Here is a 19000-nt window from a genome sequence, read left to right as displayed (position 1 = left end):
ATGCTGCACGGCACGTTGCCGCCAGCCCTTTCGTTGAAGTCATCCATCGACCAAAGGAGAATTCGAATTTCAGTAAATCTAGGAGATTTATTTCACATCATTATAAATTTATATTAAGTAAATCACTGTAATAAGATAAATGTTGATGGACAAGCATGTGACATCCATGACGGGATAAACAGGACACATGACAGGACACACACGTATGGCTGTCGTCGGTTGCCTGTGTCGCGTGCCCTGATGTCTTGGTATGGTCTGTGCATGCACATAAAGACGAAGTTTATTACCGTTCTGTATATCGTCTGCACAATAACAAAGTTATGTTCGACAATTCACATGTGTATGGCGGTCAGGTTTTGCTGGCAGGGAAGAGACTAGACAATGAGCGCTAACGAGAAAAGATGCAAAATGAACTTAATAGAAACTTGTTTAGTATTTAGATGTTGATTTTAAAGCCATGCCTATACGTATAAATACTTCATTCTCAATTGGTAATACTGTAAACACTCTTGTAGGAGTATTTGATAAGTGTTTGCGATATTGTTTCGAACATCTATTCACTGTAGTTGCAATGCTTAATGTCACAACGAACTCTCACATTTTGGTTTATGCTGTAGCATCACTCCGGATGAAAAGAACCGATGGCTTAACCAATAAAGTTTGCTCATTGGTTCTGCAGCTGTGGTTATCTGTCTACTTATTTATGCATGTTTCTTTTATATTTTTTGTCTCTGCCTAACTGTTTGTGTCATTCACTCCACCATATCGTATTTATCATATTAGCGAGGTATAGCACTAAACGTTTTACATATTCACATACAATACAAGACAGCAGCTACGTAAACATAAGAAATAACAAGTTGTTCCGTATTGAAATGCTTTTTATTAAAGATTTCATCGCATCACCCACAGTGCATACTCGTTAACTAATATATCCCCCCCCCCCATATCCAAAATAACCCAGCCTGCAAGAAATCATGGATCCTGTAAAGAGACCCATCCGGAATAAGATCTGGGTCCCTTGCGGGAAACCGGAGCCGGCGGGATTAGGAAGAGGGTTCAAGGGACCCATGCAGTATTTCTTTCCCGTTTGCAACTGTCATTGACCCGTCAAAGCCCTGCGTACAACCCTTCAGACCCCCGCTTTGCCACCGTAATTCCCACCAAAGCCCAGTTTGTAGGCCGCATCCACACCCTGTAAGCTCCGCTTGCATCCCTCATCCAATCTTACATTCTCTTACCACCAGTAGTATACGTATACAGGCTGGCACGCCATGCAGAAAATATTCAACAGCTTTTGAAGATATCATCGTTTCCACACCTTCAGTTGCATGCATGCTCTAGGTAAATGCGTACATTTAGTTGGAAAGAGATACGATTAAATAATTTAATTATTTACAGCAAAAAGTATATGGTTAACCAGTTTAAATTATTTGCAGAACATGTACAAGACAGAGTGATACAAAAGCCAGCCTCTGTTGCTAGCGGAACAATCATGTGCGAGGGCAAATGACAGCTAGAGTTCAGACCTGCCGGTTACAACAAATTAAATATTACACAAAAAGCAGTACAATAGTTATATACGATCATTATAACAGTTGTTTTATGGCATCTTTCACTCAACTTCATTCACACTCACTTCAGAGATCGGCGGTGTTTCACTTCGAGATCGAGGTGCGACCCTTAGGTCTGTGCACAAACTTCTGTCCGCTGTATACATCCGTGGTCTGTGCAAAGGTCAAAACAAACAGAACCGGTCTGACCCTGTGTACCAGTTACACGTGGGGAAACAGCGAGGGAAGAATGTGCACGAGATCATGCTTCAACTGGGCCAGTGAATTAGAGTGTGGCAGCGGGTTTGCAGAGTAAAAGTCCAATATACGGGTCATCATCAGCGCACTTGTCTCAAACTCCGTCATATGATTTTTTACCCGTACCCCGCGTTTTCGCCTCTCTTCACTTGCAGGACCCTTACCCTCACCGACTCTCTTGCAGGCTGGGAAGTGTTAAAACAAACTGCATCCGATTGATTATTAATGAACATATCTTTCCCTCGCTTTTTAAACTTCTGACACTAACCGAATGTTTATATTTTTTTTTTTGTTTTGTTCCATTTCATAAGAACAGTCTGCAGAGAGCTAATACAATTTCCGTATGCTACGTAGAATTCTTGGTTAAATCAATCTTTTCAAAATCTTTATCTTGATTACATTCATTTATTTTCAATATTATATCTCATAAGTGGTCAAAAATAAAGGTTTTTAAATCCGTTTAAATGTTATGCGAATACACAGCGCTATTTTTTAGAGGGCAGTTGGTTGTCTGGAGATTCACATGACACTGCCATCAGTTTCGCTCATGTTTATTCTCCACTCCTTTAGTTCATCTTCTTCTGGGGTAAGATTTATTCACATTCCAGAAAAGAAATTTCCAGTAAGTTTGCGTTTGAAAACTGTTCAGTATTATTTAAGAGGAAGGTGATATTTTTATACTTAGACTTTGGTGACCAGCCACAGCTGTCGATAGTCTACAGCTGGACAGACTCAAAGGTCCAAACTACCTAATGACAGACGACAAATGGACAGATAAGGTCCTAACTACATGGCAGTAAACTAGAGAGCTGGACACTGAATAATCTGCGTGAAAGTTATAGAGACACAAGTGTTCCCCGGAGCATGTTCTTAATGAAGTAACCCGCGGAATGCGGAGAAAGAAACTGGACAAGTAACTAAAATTTCCTTACATAGGACTTTCCATTTTCAGTTTTCGGCATCGCGTTTTTGCCTGAGCCACGCTCATGCTGGGCTTTGACAAGCCTTTGTTGACCAGACAACTGAGCCCCTTAAGCATGCGCCAAGCCTTCTTAGAATTCAGGACCGAGTTCTTGTACGTGAGCGTCAGGCACACTAGACCGTTGTGTATATCGTGCTGGATGAGCAGGTTGGTCTCCAGGTCTGACGGATGTAAAACGGTCATCGCGTCCTGCCTGGCGTGCTCTGCGTGAAGGAGTTCGATGTCGATGCCGTGAGGAGTCTCACTCAGCATTGTGAAGATGTGGTCAGCCAGATCGCCGAACAAAGAGAAAGGCAGGACTCCATGGTCGATGTAGGTTTGAATGATCTTGCTGTTGTCGATGATGAACTGTTGAAGACTTTTCCTCGGGACAGTGAAATCGGCAACGAGAGGCACCTCGTTGCAGAAACTGCCGACTGCGTGGTTCAATTCCTTGACGCTCCAGCGGATGTTGACAGGGAAGACTAGCGGCACTAGAGCTTTGCCGGTGACCGCGTGCAGGAGCACCTGCCAGCAGCTGGCGATTACGCCAAACAAGCTGATCCTCTCCCCACCTGTGCGCAGACTTATGAATGATGTGATTCTCGTCACCAACTTGGGCTTCAGGTACATGGACATTTTGCCGACACCGGTGAATACGTCCCGGACTTTGGAATCGTCGCGGCCGAGAGATGTGGGCTGGAACTCCTTAAGCCGGAGCTGTTCCCAAAAGTGGTAGACGTCATCAGTCACCTGTTTGCGCATCTTCTCTAGCTCCGTATTCAGGGTGTCCATGTCCTCGTGCTTTTTCTCGACTTCCCTTCGGGCCACCGTTTTGTCTCGTCTAGAGCATTGCAGGTTTTCAAGGAGGTCCTCCACCAGCGTCTTCATTGACCCGTAGTCCAGACTAGCTTTGTGGGCCACGAGACGCAGCAATGGCTTTGGCTTCTGTGCAAAAATGAAACGAAGTGGCCCTGTTTTTTCCAGCTCGAACGCTTCTTCTGAGATAGACTGAAACTCATCGCTAATGTGCTCTACATCCTCGAGGATCTTAAGGGATAGAACCTGTTCTGGCTCCAGGATGTCACGCTTGAATTTATTGCTCGACTTTGCGTGGCGCTCGTTGAAAATAAATCTAGCTGGAGGGTGTTTAGCCAGGACGCTTACGATGGCGTCTTGAACAGATGTGACGTTGGCTATCTCTGGTGGCAAAAAGATGTCGGCTGTTCCATGCATGTTTTGTTTTCTTGGCACCTTCTTGTACCAGTGCAGCTGCTGCGCTTCAAACGGAGACACGCTGTGAGATAGGTCTTCGGGATCTTCGGAAATTTCCTCGATCTTAAGGGTCCCGCTTCCTTCATCCGAGATGTCCAGCTTGCCGTCAATAGCGTCACTTATGGCCTGAGCGATGGACAACGGACTCGGGTCACCGCTAACGAACAGAATGGCCGGAAGCCTCACTTGAGTTTCCCTGGCAATTTGACTGATCATTGTCATGGCAGAAATGGAATCCATGCCGAGGTCTATCAGGTTGGCGTCGGGTGTGACCATCGACTGGTCAACGCTAAGAACCTGACAGGCCAAGGCCGTGATGTACTTCTCATAGATTTCTATCCGCTTGTCGGGGTCAAGGTTACGCGCGTTCTGAACGCTCTGCAGTATCTGATTGTCGATGCGCAGACTGGAAAGGTTCTGGGGTAAGAGCGCCTGCAGGCGCTTTTCCAGGTACAGGAGCATGTCACGCTGGATCCTGGACGCCATCTTTTCCTTGTCAAATTTACAGGGCATGACCTGGGCCCAATCGAGCATCAGTATCGGGGTCAGCATGCTCGCGATGTCTTTGGTAGTTATGAGTATGAAGCCTTGCGACTCTAGTGTCTGCTTCACGATGTCGTTCGACTGCAGAACGCCAAGGTCTAGCACCCCCCAGTTAATGCTCTGTGCTGCCAGCCCCAGAGACTTCCGGTAATGAGCTATGCCGTCCATGAATGCGTTGCCTGCACCATAGTGTGTCTGACCTCCGTTCCCAACCACGGACGTCACCGAGGACTGCAAGACAAAATAGTCCAGCTGAAGATCTTTAGTGAGGACATGGAAGTTCCACACGCCTTTCACTTTAGGCGCCAGTACTTTTCTGAACTTAACAGGGTCCATATTAAGGAGGCTGCTGTCGTCGATAACGGCCGCGCCATAGAAGATACCTTTCAGTTTGGCTCCTCCGAATGCCTCCTTCATGCTCCTGAGGAAGGCTTCCAGCGATGGTAGGGATGTGACGTCAGCCTGAAAGGTCGCGACCCTGCATGCATTCCTCTTTTCCACCTGCTCGATCTTGTTCAGCTGCTCGAAAGATGGAGATCGTCTGTTGAGGATGGCTATAAACCCAGCTCCGTGTTCGGCCAGATACTGGACAACCACCCAGCCGAGTCCAGTTAAGCCACCCACCACGATGTAGACGGAGTCGGACCGGAACAGTTCGTCGGCGCTGGCGTGTATTTCGAGCTTGTCTAGATCTCGTCTTTCGGCAGCGAGGAGTTGGTTGAGATCTGCAGCCTGGTCCGTCTTCTTCCTGCCGACCTTGACGACTGTCAGTGGAGATTTGTAAGATCGCCGAGAGAGCGCGGCGCTGGAGCCTGTGGGCGATGGAAAACCACCAGGAAACGTGGTCATACCCGGAGGCATTCCCATCCCAGGTATTAGCATCATGTCAGGTGGCATTCCAGCAGGCATTCCTTGCATTCCTGCAGGCATCATGCCTACAGGCCCCATCCCATTTTGCATCATTTCTAAACCCTTCCCGCCAAGATGTCCCATGCCTGGGGGCATACCTTCAGGTGGCATCATTCCTGGCGGCATCATTCCCGGAGGCATCATTCCTGACGGCATCATTCCTGGCGGCATCATTCCTGGCGGCATCATTCCAGGAGGCATTCCAGGAGCCATACTAGCTGGAAACCCGTTCGGAAACGATGATGACAAAGCTTCTGCCATGCCCGGGGGTAGCATTTCGGGCGGAAGCATATCAAGTGTAAAGCCGGGCGGTAGGGACAAACTGGACCCTCCTTTAGATCCCTGCAATATCATTTCCTGGCTCACCATGACCCCGGGAGGGATGTAAGATGGGAAGCCGTTATGCAGGCTCTCTGTGATTTTGTTGAGGGCCTCGTTGGCCTTTTTCATCCACTTGCACAAGGCTGGCACGAGGCTGTGCAGGCGTTGCGGGTGGAATACCTGGTTGGTATTGATGGTTTGTATCTCCACCTGCGGCAAAAAGTAAGACAGCGATGACTGTGCTTCGCCGCTCATGAGACCTTGGCAGGTGACCAAGTATTTTCCATGTTCCCATCGTTTGCTGATGGTCGACACTACTTCCCCATCGAGATAGACGACGGACAGAATCAAGTCTTGGAAAATGGCGTCCTGGCCCATCTCTTCCACGTTAACGACGTTCACCACAGCTGTCTTTTTCTGCACTTTGCGGCTGGTCAGCAAGCCCTCTAGCATCCCTGACAGATGCTTTGTCCGGCTTGATGTCAAGAGAGTGATTCTGTGCGACTGAATTTCTCGCTGCATAACCCAAATGACAATGAGTTTCGTTAAGTCGCCGACCTGGTAGTTAGGTATGCCGCTCATTTTGATAGCAGCGTGTCTTGGAACTGTTATTTGGGTGCTCACTGCAACAGGGTACAAACAGACAAATTTCTCGTCGGGGTTTTGGGGACAGGTGCCGACGACTTCCAACGAGAAAACTGGATGACCCCGTTCCTTCAAAGAACCTGATCCCACCATCTGGCTGTATTGTACAGACATGGAAAACAGATCAGGGTGGTGCACAGCAAAGGCTTCTGTCTCGATGCTGATCCACTCCAGCTCTTTGCCAGATCCCCCTGACGTGTTCTCGTGATAAACAGCAAACGGCTTCGAGGTCATGGATGGGTCTTGGCACAGCACCAATGCACTTTTGTCTGCATCAGCAAAGAGTTTGCGATATGTTGGTATCATTGTCTCAGATTCCACTTGCACTAGCTGGTTCACGTAGAACCCTGTTGTCGTGACTAAAACTTCCGGAAAGTCCTGCAAAACCTTCTCTTTCATGATGACTGAAAGAGCCTGCTGCATGAACCTAAGGGACCATTGTGCATCCGGCACCTGTATCTCCACCGTGACTAACTGCGGGTACACTTGCTCCCGCAGGGCGCAGCGCGTCATGCCCCAAAGGGCCGTCATCTGAGGATTGACCGTGTGGGCTACGTGAGAAGTAATGGAGGGCCAGGCCCTGTTCGTACAGATGTACACGGGAAAGTTGTGACCGCGTTCAGCCGCTCGGATCAAAATGGCTCTGATGAGGAGGCAGACGTTAGCGATCTCATCTTGTAGCGTGTCGGAATCGGCGCTGTCGTCGAAAGAACTCATGCAGAGAAAAGCTACAGCTTCGATGTGCTGGTTGCTTCTCAGCTTCTCCTCCAGTCCTCAGGCAGCTTTCTAAAGATGTCGTCCGACCTTCTGTACTGCACGACAATCTGATTGACTGTCGTATGTTCGTCTGCTTTCTTTTTGTCCTCCTCCTGTTTTTCTTTCTCGCCCTCGTCACTCTTTTCCTTTGACCCATCGAAGTCGCTAATCCTTCGCTCTTCTGGGTTTGGCAGGACGATTGCTTTCGAACACACTACGTCCGTCACGAAGACAATGTTGCTGCCTTCTTTGGGGTCCACAGAGTAGGGCAAAGGAACGTCATTGACCTTCTTCCAGTCACACACATACATGTCGTCAACCCCGACACGGGTTTCTGTGATGGACCTAATGACCAACCCTTCCAGCTCTGCAATTACGATGCCCTGGGTGGTCAGGAGAGTGACGTCATATACGGTCTGCTTTCGGCCGGCGTGCTTCAACGTCGTGTGAATGAGCATGACATCCTCTATCTGACGGTGCAAGACGAACCATCTGATGGACCGGGGTAGCAGGTCATTGACGTCGTTCTGGTCCGACATGAGGATGACGGAGGACTGCAGCAGGCTGTCCAAGATGCTAGGGTGTACCACGATACCCGACATCTCGTCTCGCAGGAATGGAGGGACGCGAACCGTGGCCAGGCATTCTCTGTCGCTTTTCAGGGCGGTGGTGATGAGGGAGAAGGCTTCGCCATATTGGAAGCCAAAGCGGCGCAGAGAACTATAGATCTCATCCTTGTCCACTCGCGTCTTGCAGCGTCCCTGTATGTGTGCCAGGTTCATGACGGCGGTCATACAGTGGTCGTCTGCTCCTAGGGGCGTCAGTTTCAGCGTCGCCAAATGCTTCCCATCTTTGCTAAGCTTGATCGGGGCCTTTGCTCTGGCCTCCCCATGCAGATCTTTGGCGAAGTCTATGTCGATGCGGAGAACGGAATCTTTCTGGATGACCAGCGGCTGTTCAAACTCGACCCCCACTGCCCACTTTACCTTGGACGTGCTCAGGTGCGCGGCAATCCCAAACCCCACCTCGACATAAAACGCGCCAGGAACGACAATGACCCCGGAGACCACGTGGTCATACAAGGACGTCTGTCCATGAGGACTGATCATTGCAATCATACCGAAGTCACCTTCGATGGGAAAAACATAGGAGTGCTTTCGGTAAAGCGAAGAAACGCCGGCAAGGATGGTTACTGCAGCTTCCGACCTCCCTAAGGACTTTTGCCTGTTGAAGAAGTAGTGCGGGACACTGGTGACGTTCCTGCCCATCGTGGGTAGCTTGCTCCACTCAATATCAGCGCCCAGCTCATACATAGTAGCTACGGCAGACAAAAACAGCTTTTGTTCCGGTGGCTTAGACATGGAGATGACGCACTTGGGATCTTCGTGGGAGAAAATGTCGGCTAGATGTGCTCGCAGCACGGATCTTGGTCCAATTTCTATGAACACGTTCTTCTGCTTGGCCTCGACCGATTTGGCGATGGCTTGGTGAAATAAGACAGGGCGACGCATGTTGTCCACCCAGTAGTATATTCCCGGAGCGTCCGTGATGACCTCTCCCGTCACTGTGGAAATCATGTCGACAGTCGGTTCCGACGGTTCGATATCCTGCAATGATTCGGCCAGCGGTGCCTTGCAGCTGTCCACGTGATGGCTATGAAAGGCGACTGGAACTTGCAGCTCCAGTAGCTGAGCTTGCTTGCTGCTTGATCTAGATGAAGACTGCAGCCATTTTTTTATGGCGTCCACGCTGTCGGCGTCCCCACTGATGGCTAGAGCCGTGGGACTGTAGAAGAGTGCGATACTTGCCTTGCCTTCATGCATTTTCAGCACCTCATTCACCTGGCCCTCCTGGCGTTACGCACGATGAGCATTTTTCCTCCCGTCACTTGGGACAGGTGATAAGAGCGAAAGTAGATGATTTTCACAGCGTCCTCTAGCGTCAGGCAACCGGCAATGTGAGCGGCAGCAACCTCTCCAACTGACTGTCCTACAATTTTCTGCGGCTGAACCCCAAGGCTTTGCCAGAGGCTCGCCAGCCCCACCTGGCACGCAAAGATGGCTATTGGAGAGAACAAGGGGTCATCAAAGTGAGATTCCTCCTCCAGCCGACTGATCAGCGACCACTGGACGTAAGAAGACAGGAGTCGGTCGATCTCTTCCAGCTTTTCGCGAAAGACAGGGAACTCGACCAACATCTCCTTGCACATCCCTTTCCAGGTCGTTCCCATTCCGCAGAAGACGAAGACCACACGAGGCTTGCGGAGGGCGTTAGCAGCCTTGGCCCCAGAGCGAACGTGCTCTTCGAGTGTGGTTAGCAAATCGTGAAGGTCGTCCACTACCTTGGCGATCCGGAGGTTGTAGTGGTCGCGACGGCACGTGGAGGTAAAGGAGATGTCATGCACGTCCATGTTTTCAACATCAGGGTGGCCGCAGAGATCTCGGATGCTGCCCGCCAGCGACTTCTCCGAGTTGGCGGACAAGCAGACGATGCAGGGCGTCTTCAGTGCGGCATGTAGTATGTCGGATGAGGACCGACGTTTTGTATACTCAATCAGAATGCAATGTCCGTTAGTCCCCCCGAAGCCGAACGAATTGACGCACCCGATTTTGTTCTCCCTGCTCCACTCCAGGACCTGCGACAGAGAACACGGCCATAACTCTCAGAAACTTTGTGTTAATTCTGTATGTTCCAAATCTCTTATTGTGTACAAATTTCTCTTGCATCGCCTTTAAAGTTAACATTTCAAAGTTTTAATGTAATCGTGCAATCAGTATTCGTAATCTAATCTGTAATTAGCTAGTCATCTTATTTTATCTCTTTATTATTTTATGATCATATTTGTGCGTGTATGTAGGTGCGCGCTACTTGCATTTTCTTCCGTCTTAAAATGGCATTCATATAAACATATCTTTCCAACATCTGACTAAATCTATCTCTGTCGTATCGGACTGCTAATATATATATGACACATTGAACCTGGCATTATGTGTATGACATGAACGCGTTCACGTATGTTTTCTATGTGCGACAAACGTTGTTTGGAAAATGGCTGGAATCTCACCTCGGTTCCACAATTCCCACTAACCTATTCCCTATTTACCTTCGTAGGAACCTGCAGCTGCAGCTCTTCAAAATCGATGCGAGGGTTGGGATTGTTGTTGGCAAAGTGCAGGGAAGGGACAATCAGTGAGTGCCGCATCATTAGCAGCACCTTGATGATGCCCACAGCACCGGCGGCCGACTCCAGGTGCCCCAGGTTGGTTTTGACAGTGCCGATGTAGCGGACTCTGCCTATGGCGCCGTGGTCCTTGAAGAAGTTGCCGACGGCGGTGGCCTCGATGGGGTCTCCAGCTGGAGTGCCGGTCCCTGAGGACAAGAACAGATCCAGGAAGGTCACTTTCCTGTAACTAATTTTCTAATTATTATTTGGACATTTTAAATGGGTTGTTCTGTTCACTTATTTCTGCTCATTTATCAGATTTTTTTTGGATTGATTTAAAACAACGGATTTATTTTATACTTTATTTATCCAAAAAATTGTTTGATTTATTTATTTTTGGATCAGGTATTATTACATGTTCTGCGAACACTCTTAGATGATACTGTACTATAAACAAGCCTACTTTGTTGTTTTTATATTATTATTAATGCTTGTTCCTAGTTATCTAGTAATATTTGCTTGTCATATATTTTGTCATGAAAGACAGTATTGCTTGCATATATTCTTATTCTGCCCACTCACCCTCTCTTTACCCACCCCTCAAAAAAATCCCCTTTCTTGCAAGAAACTGGCAAAACACGCTGCGAGCGGTGTTTGGCATATAATAAATATAGAACAAGCTTTAGCTGAGGGATGGAGGAAGGGTGTGAAGAAGTCGTGGAGGAAGTTGAAGTCGAACGACATAATGAGAATCATTCATTTCATACCTTATACACGCTAAATAAATTCAGTTTCTCAAGAAACATCTATCATTCCTAATATTACAAGTCGAGCAAGAGAATTTTTAGGGAAAGTATTTTTTCTCGCTTTTTTTCCTCTCATTTTCTCTTTTTTGTTTTTGGTTTTTTGGGGGTTTTTTTGCCCTTTCCTTCTGACCTTGTCTGTTTGTGGTCTTTTTTGAGAACTTAGGCTCTTTTGGGTGTCACGAACAGACTTACTTTCTGCCCAAGGTAACGAGTGCAGTGAGAGTGAGGATAGGAAGGGTTAAGATAGTGTTCGCCCATGTGAGTGTCAAAAATTGTAAATTGTACCGGAGAATGGACCGAAGACTTGCAGTAACAGTTGAACTTCAGTAGTGAAGAGTGAAGGTGATTAGACGAATACGATTTGGTAATTTAAAGTAATGAAAATCCTTTGACCAGGCAGCCTGGCAGCCTAAGGATACTGTCAGGAGTAAACAAGTTGTGAGACCCATTGATGCTGTGCATGAGTATGTTTCCTGAGCTACACGCTTACCGTGTGCTTCAATGTAGTCGAGTCGATCAATGTCGATGTTGGCGTTGCTGTAGACCTGCTCCAGGAGTCTCACTTGCTGCGACATGGAGGGGGCAGTCATCGGAGTGACGCTCCTCCCGTCCTGGTTGGAACCTGTCAGTATCGTGGCCCAGATGTTGTCCCCGTCCCTCTCAGCCTGTCAGTAACAACACTCCGAATTACCAACTGCTGCATCGGATGGTTTCCGGTACAACGTTTCATGACCAACAACAGGCGAGTCCAGTTCTGAACCACACCTGGCATGAACTCGTTGCAAATTCCAGATCGATCTCTTTCAACTCTGGATGGTTTTAGCTCTGTGGGTCAAGTTATGATTTTTCTTTTTTGGTCGGGGTTGCATAGTCCGAGACTTGATTACTGTCCCGATTCATATATTTTAACCCTAAATTTCCTTTTCTTTCTCCCGGTGTAAGAAATATTTGAACGATTGGTTTATTAGAATCAGTCTAAATAACCAAAGAATGCGATGTTTGTTTCATTTTTATGAGTGCTGGAGATAAGATGCTACAATCTGCAGTCTATGTTAAATAAAACAATGGTAATGTCTGCGACTCAGAATCGGTGTAGAATGTTCTGAGACTCACGTCCTTCAGGCGCTTGAGAATGACCATGCCGCAGCCCTCGCCTCTAGTGTAGCCGTCTGCTTTGTCTGAGAAGGCGTGGCACTGGCCTGTCGGCGACAGCATGTGCGCCTTACTCAGGTGCACAAACACGTCAGGAAGGGTCAAGTAGTTGGTTCCCCCGCATATTGCTAGGTTGCAGTCACCTGAATGCCAACGGTCATCTTTATTCTTCAGTTTAGACAAAACTAAAAACTGTAAATATAAGATAATTATGTATATATCTAGAAAGTCCTTAAATTACATATTGGTCTAAGACTTAAGAATATTCTAAACTTTTACAGAAAAGATTTTTTCTGTGTTTATGCCGTCACCAGTTGTTTTCTGAGAGCGTTATATAAAGACCTGCTAAAATAACTGTCGTGTCGCAGTCCAGCTGGACACTCACTCAGTTCGTCTATCTATCCTTTAGCCAGTTAACTTTAATCTTTTAAACCCTGACTAGGTCTAAGGTCACCTTATTTGAACTCTAACATTCATTATTTCACTGTCTTTATATACTAAGAATGTCATTCTTTTTTATTTATTTTTTGTTAGTGATGGGATGTTTCAATCTGCAGGATATGTTAAACAAGGTGGCAGATTATTTTCATGAGCTGACAGTCTCTTTTTGCCTTGCCACCCTCTTTGACTTCACCTAATGACTCTTAATTTTGATACATAGCTTACCTTGATATCTATTTTTCTTGCTTTTCTGGGGGTGTAGGTCGAGCTATCCTGTATAGATGAATCTAGCTTTTCTGTATCGTTGTAGCTAGCATTCTATTTAGCTGTATACAGATTTTATGTATAAGGGGTTCTAGTTTTCTTGTATACATGGTTGGAGCTAGCTTTCGTGTATAGTTGGACCGGTCTTACCTGACCGAATCGCTTGCGCCCCAAGGTGAATGCTCACAAGAGCAGAAGAACAGGCCGTATCCACGGTAACCGAAGGACCCCGGAGGTCAAAAACGTATGAGACCCTCGCTGCAATGATAGAATTGCTGACTCCGGTCGCAGTGTAATTTCCTACGATGGTGGAGGCGGCCGTAAATAAGCCACGATAGTCTGAATTCATCGCCCCTAAGAGAGAGAGAATTAAAAAAAGGCCGAGAAAGACATTTTTCCTTAAAAGTCATCAACATACGTCTCCCTAAGGCACTTTAAAAATAGTGTCTTCACGCCACACAAATTTGTTAATGCCACTTTTTCTTGTTTTGTGTTATGATGTGGGAAGACATTAAGATATATATGTAATACAGCAATTAATCCTGTGTCCCCTTTACAATGCTTTAAAGCACGGAGCTCACTTGCAGAAAGTTACCTGCTCGAGGCTTGCCCGAGCCTGACATCGGAAAAATTTCTCTGCCCACCAAACTAATGAATATATCGAGGTTGATAAAATGTCGGTAACAGACATCCCACTGGCTATTTAGTATCTTACCCTTAAGCAATGGTATAGAAAGAGTTATGCAGTCGGTGCCTGAGGGAGAAACCTCCATGGGTTAGTAAAAGAAAAAAAAACACTTTTAAAAACTAGTTTTAAAATTGTGTTTATGATATTTATTTAACACGCAACATTTCATAATTGGGTTTTCTTTTAAATACTGAAGACTGATTGTACTCAACAAAACAAAAAATTGTCAATCTTTTATTGTGATTAATCTAATGATCCTTTTCTTTTGGTTTTACCTCTACAGTGGAATTCTGGGAGCTTTTATTTGTCGTCTCATAGTCCACCATTCCCCTTTACTAATGTAGTTAGCGTGAACTATAATCAGGAATCAAGCCACCTAGATGGAAGATTTATATACATATTGGTCTTCTGAAGGAGGACTATATCACTTATACACATATGATTACACGTACCTACGAAGACACCCGTGTCAGACCCCGCAAGGTGAGCACGCGTGATCCCCGCGTTCTCGAGCGCCATATAGGTGCAGTCCAGAACTAGGCGTTGCTGCGGGTCCATCTGATTCATCTCAAAGTCATTGATGTTGAACAGACGGTTGTCCCACTCGTCTGGCCTGGTGAGGAGATGGGTGCCGATTTCAAGAGCGATTGGTGGGAAACAAAGAAACAAGTCAGAGTGAGCAAGCATGACAGCACACTTGGGGATGCTTGTGTCAGTGTGTGGGCAACAACAAAAACAACAACAGTAAATTCTTATATTGCGCCTTAGTGAAGGCTAACAGCTACCTACCCCACACAGCACACGAGCACGCACAAAAAAGAGTGAATCTGTTAAGTATTTTTTGGAAAAGAAGCAATTTGAAGGTGTTTTTGAAAGTTCCATCTGTCTGTGTATACCGTAAGTGGACTGGCAGGCAATTTCAAACTGTGAGTCTAAATACTGCAAACAAATGTTTACTTAAGTGGAAAGGAAGAACTTTAATATTCTGAACAGAAAGGCATCTCAACACCCTTGATGACCCTAGACAGAAAAGCTGCCGCAATAGCAGGCACTGAAAACAAAGGGAGGCCACTTTGTAGTGTGTGTGTGTGCAGCGTGCGTGCGTGCGTGGGTGAGGTTGTGTACTCACGCTCTGATGAGGCCTGCCCGCCGAACATAAGACTTGCCGGGGGCCATAGGGTCCGGGTCATAGTAGGCCTGAGCGTTCCAGCGGTCAGCAGGTATGTCCACTACGTGGTTCTCCCCATTGACGAGAACTTGCCAGAACTCATCCATGTTATCCGCTCCTGGAGTCACACAACCGACGCCGACGATGGCAATGTCATCATCGCAAGCTCTTGGGGTGGTCATGGCACCGGGAATACCTGTACCTCAGCTAATGGATTGCAGAATGAAAAAAAAAAAAAAACAATTGATCATGAATTTTCTCGTTTATTCATTACAATATGTACATATTGCAACACTGATATTCTAACGGTCAACAACTATTTCGAACTCAATCGCTAAGTGTCATTGAGTTACTATGGGAAAAAATGCTTGCAGGACACATACGTGCCGGGACAGACAAGTATGCTTCTCGTCCGCTGCCCGCGGCCTCTGTGGACGATTTTGAGGGGTTATGCATGCATGCATGTCACCAGGATAGGTCATGCACTGACCACATTGGCACCCTCCGTATAACCATTGAGCAGTCTATTGAGTGGCAGTCCTCCCTCTAACTAACTTTTGTGGACTTTGAGAAGACATTTGACAGTGTAGACAGGGAATGTCATCTGGAGGCTGATGATCCATTACCGCACTCCACCTAAGCTCATAAACATTATTCAAGGGTTGTACGAAGACTCGTCCTGCCAAGTTATTCACAAGCATCAAACTCACTAAACCTTTCGTAATGAAGACTGGCGTAAGACAGGGTTGCATATTATCACCAACAATCTTCCTGATGGTCATAGACAACAACACCGGTGTCCAGTGGACCTTCACCAAGTAGCTAGAGGACGTGGACTTTGCAGATGACATTTGTCTCCTATCTCATTGGCAACATGTACAAACCAAACCAGCAGAGGAAGCAGAGAGGACTGGCTTAGAGGTCAACTGAAAGAAGACTGAAGTGATGAGTATCAACAACAAGCAGAAACTCCCAATCCGACTTCAAGGAGAGAACATCCAGGAAACAGACCACTTCACGTATCTGGGGAGCATTGTTAACAAGGATGGTAGAGCGGACGATGACAAAAGTGTATCAAGAAGGCCAGGCATGCTTTAAACAGCCTACACCCCATCTGGAACTCCCGAGCATTATCCTTCCGCAGTAAGATCCGTATCTTCAACGCCAATGTGTGATTCATTCAGTTCCTTCTTGCAATAATCATTATACAGCATATCCTTAGCCTAAAATGTTTAGTTTGTCAAGGATTTCTTTTTCAAATTCTTCGTGTCATTTTACATGAGAAGCAGCGACAAGGACACAACAGCTACATGCTTTTTATGATTTTTCCCCTGCTCAGCCACATACTTCCAAAACTTTTTAAATCAGAACTAAAAATATCTTCTAATCACTGGACCGTGATGACATTATATTTTTACATTAAGGTAATTACTCGAGCGCTTCCTGCAGTCACTGAACCGTAACTACAACATTAAAGAGGAAATTCTTTTGGAGCCCCTCCCGCAGTCACTCCTTACCTTGATACTCCTTGAGCTCCCCTGAAGACCATGCGATCCTTCAGGTCTTCTGCACGTGTTCCTCCAGCCAGACTCCTTCGGGGGAAGTAACGACCAATGATTGGTAGGTAGGTTAGTTTGGCGGAAAAGTACTTCCACCAAAAGGTGATTTCGCACTATATTGCGAGAGAGTAGATGGGAAGAGAAGTACTGGGAGAAAACCCCGACTGCCAGCCCTGCAAACAAGTGTCAATACAGTCCTGAAACGAGATCTGATCACAGTGCCTCTAACAGCAGTGGTGACAAGTGTTATAACAATGACACTACCGCCAGTCCCACGAACAATTTTTCGGCAGGCTGCTTCTTTTAAAAGGAGCAGCATTAGCAGACCAAGACAGTCCAGTGAGGGGAGGGAAGGGGACCAGGGAGGTCCAAAGGTGGTGGGAAAAAAGGTTGGGTGGGATCTCGTTCAAAGTCGGTGAGCCGAAGGAGGGGTGGGTTACCAGCGACAGGTGACGAGACTCTGACTCTGCATGTGATAAAAAAAATCAACGACTGCATCTGTGATGTCAAGGGCTGCGACTCTCACGGGGAACGGGGATTGGGATGGCCAGAGACTCGCCACACCTCTCACGTGCAGTGGGCGTGGGCATTCTTGCCAAAGCTTGCAATCCACCCTCCCGACTCCTCCAGCCTCAACGTGAACCTGATTAAAAGACAAATTTTCTTAAATTGTAGCTTGGTTTCTCAGTCGCTGGCAGACTACATCCCTGCGTTATAAAGATTGACACTCAGAACAATTCTCAGTCTCAACACCACAGTACGCATGGGAAACCACAACGGCTTCACCTTCCAGTTTTGAGGAGGTATTAAGGCGTTTAGACAGCACTGCCTCGCTGTTATGGTTTTTATAGCGGACTTAAAAAAAGTCCAAATACCAGAAATAAACCCCAACGCTACAACACTGTTGAAAGCATGAGGCATGTTGAAGATGTCAACTGTAAATGTCTGCTATCCCTGACGGCTTGCGTCACAAACTTAGCATACAGCCTATATACTCACAAGCTGAATAAAATTTTTGTCGCTATGCACAATTTCGGACAGATAAGAGGCAGATGGTTAGCACTAAACACAACTTTCTCCTCTGACATAAAAGGCGCCCAGAAAGTCTCCTGGAATACTGTGTCGTGTTGTTGGTACAGCTTCATGGCTCTGTATTGTCCGGTCGCTCGGTTTTTGTTAGTTTTTTCCTTTGTTTGTTTTGTTTTTATTTTCTCTCTCTCTCTCTCTCTCTCTCTCTCTCTCTCTCACTCTCACTCTCACACACACACACATTTTCAACCTTAGTTGTGTGAAAGCTTGCGGACGACAACAAATATTTATTGCAAACGGTATGACGACCTTGTTTTTAGTCCCTTAAGTCTTCTTCGGACCAGAAAAATGTATAACTAGGCTGAAAAAACACACTGATGGATGGGACTGTCCCTCCTTTCTTACCAAAAGCAGTTAGAAGAGACACGCAGTAGTAAAACTTAATTCAATGTTCATATCACGCATTATTTAATTTTTACTTTGTTTGCCATGCAGGAAACGAGAATCATGACACATGAAAATGTGTTCCTGGAGTCCTCAGGCTCGTACTCAGTCAACTTGCAAAATGACTGACATATGGAATTTCTTCTCCAACCAGGTCACTTTCTTTGTGTTTTTTCCCGCCCAATTCTCTCACACCCCCGCCCCTAGGTAGGGGTAGGGGAGTGGTTACATGAATCACTGTCATTGCATCACATGACAAGGGATTAACTTCTTTTTTTGGTCGTCACAGCGGTTGCCGTTCTTCAACTGCCTGCTGTTACCTCAGATTGTGTTAAACAGCCAACGATTTTTAAAGGGAATAATAAAAACCGTAAGATAGCCAGTGGTGGACGTCCTGTGAAAGACTGGTGCCAGCCAGCCAATGGTGAAGACCTGGAAAGTGAAATTATTTTTTCATTTGATGAACTGGGGACGGGGAATTGCGGCCAGTCAAGAATGTATTACCGCATGCACGGTTAAGCAAACCCAACGGCCAGACTTGTATTTTAGCAAATAATAATAATGTGAACTTACAACGCCCAGTATCACGACCAAGATAGCTTACTATCTATGCAGACCAATAATAATAAATGAAAGATGACAGCCAGTAGACAGTGAGGTACGTACAGACACACTGAACAGCATAAAGATGATGTACAAGAGTAGAAAATAAAGCAATGGATGAATGTATGAAGAAGGGCGCCAGAAAGGAATTTTCTCAAATTTTCTCTTTATAGATAAACATAGCTCTAGAATGAATTCTATAAGTATAAAATGCATTCTATAGTTATACATTTCATTCTATAGTTATAGAGGTAAAAACTCGCTAAAAACAAAGTATTTCAGTTCTGGACTTTCCGAAGCTTATCAGGTACTGTGGACAGCCAGAAAAAAAGAGAGTTGCAATAATCTAGAACAAATGAGCAGATGAGAATTTTGGTGGTCGAGATGGACATGACGAATGGAGATGATCTTCCGGAGCTCATAGTATGCAGAACGACAGATGTGAAAAACGTGTTCATCAAG

At 46.2% G+C, this 19000-nt stretch overlaps 1 protein-coding gene across 1 annotated transcript; it reads right to left on the bottom strand.

Moving 5' to 3' along the window:
- Positions 1-762: 762 nt before the first annotated feature.
- Positions 763-18080, bottom strand: LOC112573627 (phenolphthiocerol synthesis polyketide synthase type I Pks15/1-like). The gene is made up of 10 exons (XM_025254162.1): positions 16421-18080; positions 14865-15110; positions 14188-14348; positions 13198-13401; positions 12304-12485; positions 11520-11855; positions 10325-10639; positions 9063-9856; positions 7440-9006; positions 763-7224 (listed from the first exon to the last, which is right to left on the bottom strand). Exons 2-10 carry the CDS (start codon positions 15083-15085, stop codon positions 2740-2742), a joined length of 8265 nt encoding a protein of 2754 aa, XP_025109947.1. The 5' UTR covers positions 15086-15110; positions 16421-18080; the 3' UTR covers positions 763-2739.
- Positions 18081-19000: the final 920 nt, after the last annotated feature.

The sequence above is a fragment of the Pomacea canaliculata genome, linkage group LG10, assembly GCF_003073045.1.
Source record: "Pomacea canaliculata isolate SZHN2017 linkage group LG10, ASM307304v1, whole genome shotgun sequence".
Lineage (NCBI taxonomy): Eukaryota > Metazoa > Mollusca > Gastropoda > Architaenioglossa > Ampullariidae > Pomacea > Pomacea canaliculata.
Note: the sequence above shows the minus strand (reverse complement) of the source record. Positions and strands in the feature narration are given on the sequence as shown.